The 4,547-nt window shown below is 34.5% G+C and overlaps 1 protein-coding gene across 1 annotated transcript; it reads right to left on the reverse strand.

Moving 5' to 3' along the window:
- Window positions 1-563: 563 nt before the first annotated feature.
- On the reverse strand, window positions 564-2,692 carry LOC135147241 (zinc finger BED domain-containing protein RICESLEEPER 2-like). The gene is made up of 2 exons (XM_064080123.1): window positions 2,581-2,692; window positions 564-2,340 (listed from the first exon to the last, which is right to left on the reverse strand). The coding sequence occupies exons 1-2, from the start codon at window positions 2,595-2,597 to the stop codon at window positions 564-566; spliced, it is 1,794 nt and encodes a 597-aa protein (XP_063936193.1). The 5' UTR covers window positions 2,598-2,692.
- Window positions 2,693-4,547: the final 1,855 nt, after the last annotated feature.

Raw genomic sequence — 4,547 nt, forward strand, 5'->3', positions numbered from 1 at the left:
TGCACACATATATAAAATGTCACTTCCTGATATGGCTTTCTGTGGAAGCTTTGACATATGGCATTTGAGCAGTAAGCTTTGGCATAGCTGGCATTTGGCTTGACTTGGCTTGGCTTTGGAACAAATGACTTGATATGACTGGATCAATTCTTCGATCGATAAATACTTTGCAAAGCTCCGTACGTGCTGACGCTTAGTGCACTGGTCTGGTTCACAAGCGACTAACACTGAAGTCAAACATTGTACCTTCTTTGTCAGCAAACATTGATCAGTCGGTTCCGGGTTAGTTTATGCTTCAGTTTGTTGATTATAAATAACCAACCAAGATATATAGAAATATCTTGCTTCAGGGGTTGCACTAAAATCTTTCGAGTACTTGGACAACATCTTCATTGCTTCCACAATCTTGAATACTTCAATCTTTATTCTTCACTGATGCATGAACATATTAATGAACTTCTTCCAGTGAACTTATTCCTTCAAGACTGTAGATGGCTTCTTCAACCTTTGTCTTCGTATCTTCCGATTCCGGTGCAGGCGTAGTGTTATTTACTTGTCTTGTTCTATTGTTGAGTTGTCATCCCTATGTAACAGATAGGGTTGTCTTTACATTTAGACTTACAATCATTCAAGACAACTTTTAAATGGGCATGCTGTTTTTCACTTTCACCCTCAAGCGGATAAATAATAGGAAAGCAAAAGCTAATAAGTTTCATCTTGAATCTCGGATCCATCACAGCCCCTATAGACATCATGAGATTACTTTCCCCCCAGTATTTATCGAACTTCTCTTGCATTGTACCTGCCATTTCTCTCATGTAGGAATTTGAATCAACTACTTTTTTATCTAGCAATTCTTTCACCCTTTTAAGTTCTGAAAGAAATAAGTTAGAGGTGGGGTACTCGCTTCCTGAAACTATTCTAGTAGCATCATCAAACACCCTTAATAAAGAACAAACATGACCTACTTTCACCCAATCTTCTTCACTTGGAACATATTCCCTAAATGATTTGTCCCAAACAGCATATCTAGGAAAGACTTGTTTAAATTGCAGACCACAATATAACATGTGATAAGTAGTGTTCCACCTCGTAGAAACATCTAAAATCAGCTTTTTTGGCTTAATTTGCAGCAACTCAGAAATTTCAGCCCACTTTTTTCTTCGACCTTCTGAAAAACCAATATATTTGATCCCATCCCTCACTCTACTAACAATTGACATAATAGGTTTAAGCCCATCTTGAACGCAAAGATTTAGTATGTGTGCACTACAACGCACATGGAATAATTGACCTTCAACTGGTAATGATGGTTTCCTAATGATAAAAGAATCTTTTAAATTTCTTATAGCTACATCATTCGCCTTTGCATTATCCACCGTTACTGTCCCAATTTTATCTTGAATTTTCCAATCAACCAAACATTTATATAAAGAATCAGAAATAACATCGCCAGAATGAGGTGGGGGAACATTGCAAAAGTTTATAATCCTCGAATTTAATTTCCATTTTTCATCAATCCAATGGGCAGTGATAACCATGTAGCCAAGCTTTTGACAACTAGAAGTCCACATATCAGTTGTGATATTGATTCTCCAGGCAGACCTAAACAACTCTATTAATTTCTTTTTTTCAATTTCATATGTACTCCTACAATCACCTTTTAATGTTCCTCGAGTTATTTTTTGATAAAAAGGTGTTGCAGTCTTCATTACCTCATTCCACATAAAGCTTTCTACATGTAAAAATGGTAACTCATTTATCATGACATAATGAGATACTTTTTCCCTCATTAAGGCATGATCATATTTAAATGCAGAAACTTGTACCTCATCGCCAAGACCTCGTCGAACTTGAAGTTGTGGTTGCAGAGTACCACTGTGTGCCTTCACACATTTTTCAAGATGTCTTTTCATTGAGGAAGTTGAAGAAGTCTTATTTTTCAGAAAGAGTTTAGAACAGAGCGTGCACCTGTATCTTTCGACACCTTTAACATTAATCGTATCCATATACTCCCAAACACCCGAGGTCTTCTTCTTAGGTTTTTTCTGAAAAGGCTGGTCACTGGTTTCCGGCACCGGTACAGACCCATCTTTTTCGCTTCCAATTTCAGGTTCTTCCGAATTCCTATTTTCATTTGCAGCCACATCTTGGACATCCCTTTTACGTTTCGTTGATAATTTTGAGACTTCTTCTTGTTCAACATCTTCGTCGGAAAATGATTCATCCGCAAAGCTTCTAACTGTGATATGACTATCATCCATATATGGTGCGTTCTCTGGTATTATCTCAATATTAGGAGCATTCGTTTTCTTTTTGTTTTTTGACGAATCCATTTCCCTGGATCAAATAAATGGGCAGACAAGTTAATCTCAAGTCTCAATTATAGTAATATACACTTCACACAAGTACACAACTTACAATAGATTACTAGAAACATCAATGGATTCAATTTAATCAGAGTCATTTTTTCAAGAATATAAACAAACACCTTGTTTACATATACCCAATGACAACAAGATATTAACAAGATAAAGATATATGATTGTATTTGTATAAATATGCAACTTAGTAACTTACTTCATGAGTCGAAGCATTTGAAACTCTCACTCGCACCCGCCGTAGTAGTCGACAATCGGATTAGGGATTTGTGTGTCTAAACTCAAGTGTATTCGCCTTGCTGATGAGTTGCTGCCTTGCTGGGTTAGGCATTTGGGCTGTTAGGGGTATTATGTTAACGGGTTATCATTTGTTTTTGGGCCCGGGCTTATGAATTATTATGGACAGGGCAGTTTTAACAAGTGAGTTAAACGAGTTACCCGAACCCGGCTCGTACGAACCCGACTCGTTAAACTCGCGAGTAAGCTCGACCCGGCTCGTGAAAAAAACGAGTCGGTTTCGGACACAATTTTCAGCTCGTATAACATTTTCGTCCGGCTCGGCTCGTTTATATTAAACCCGAATTCGAACTCGAATAACCTAAATCCGGCTCGACCCGGCTCGAATTACAGCCCTAACCAAAACCAACATGCCTCAATGAACTTGTTTAATTCTTACATTTAAAAACTGAGTCATTTCTGGAAATCCAAATGATCCATAAGGTTGCACTTATTACTATTTTCCAGACAAGCTTTGCTTTTTTAACGTGAAAATATCTTAAAGAGTTCCACATTCTTGTAAGAGAATTTAATTGTAAGGTTGATAAATGAATTTGTCAGCGGTCACACACCTGATCCTACAGAGCTATGGCATAATGACATTCATGAAAGATATGACACCCCGTTTCTTCGAAATTGCCAAAAAAAAGTGCACTCATCTCTTCCTGTAGTTTTTATACCTCTCACAACTAGGAGATTTCTTGTGGGGAGAACATTTAGGTGTAGTTTCCACAAGAAGATTTTAATCTTTTGTGGCACTATTAATTTCCAAATAAATTCCCATCGTATCCTTTTTGAAGAGGAGGTTAGCTCCAGTGTAGCTTTCTTGGCTGAATATCCATTCCCTGCTACTAGTATGATTATGTTTAGTAACAAACTCTATCAAAAAATCTGAGGTGACAGATTGATATGGTTCGATAGGTGCATATGCTTTTAGACATGGCAAGATTTTTCTATTATACTCCCTAGCTATAAGAAAATTTTATAAAGTTAATCTATACTATCTATACTATACTACAATAAGCCAAAATAGGTACAATTTGTAGTCCAAAATTTTAGTTTTTTTTTTTTTTGATTTCCTCCACTAAAACTACAACTGTACAACATATGGAGGTCTATTACTCTTACATTGTTAAACAGTTTCAAATATTAAAAACACTTGTAACAATACATTGTTATATAATATTTCATAAAAAAATTACAATGATGCTATAACTAATTAAAATTCAATTCATTAATAAAAAATACTAATATAATAATGTTAAAATTTAAATTACAAACTATATACCCGCCCGTGCCTAGTATTAATAACTTGCCGATACATATTTGTCAAACTTTAACCGTATGAATTTATATTAGATTCGGATGAATATTTTGGCAAATTGAAAATTATATTATAATTGTTAAATTTAAAAAATGGATTGAAGTATTTTAAAGTATCTAATCAAAAGTTTTCTCTTTGATTAGATAATTTTCTATCTATTTTCTTCTTATTTTATTTATTTTTTTCATCTTTTTATATTTTGAAAAATTATATTGATTTTGAGATTTTAACGATTATTAGTATTTTTCAATTATTAATAGAGCGTTCTTGTTTCTATGTTTGAGGGATGAGGCGGAAGTAGCGTGAATTTAAAGTTTAGGACATTTTATTTTCAACCAACAAGTTTTATTATCTAAACTTTCAGGGACATTTTTATGTTTTTCGGTTAGATAATAAGTTTTTTAAAGGATTAATTATCTGATTGGGCACTGACTTCACACTAATATATCATCTAGATTTTCGGCCTCATTTGAAACACTGTTTTCAGAAATTGTATTAGTCTCAAAAGTAAAAAGTTAAATTCAAAAACAAATCGACGGTTTGAAAAGTGTTACTTATGGGGATTT

This window comes from Daucus carota, chromosome 6 (genome assembly GCF_001625215.2).
Source record: "Daucus carota subsp. sativus chromosome 6, DH1 v3.0, whole genome shotgun sequence".
In the NCBI taxonomy this organism is placed as follows: Eukaryota; Viridiplantae; Streptophyta; class Magnoliopsida; order Apiales; family Apiaceae; genus Daucus; species Daucus carota.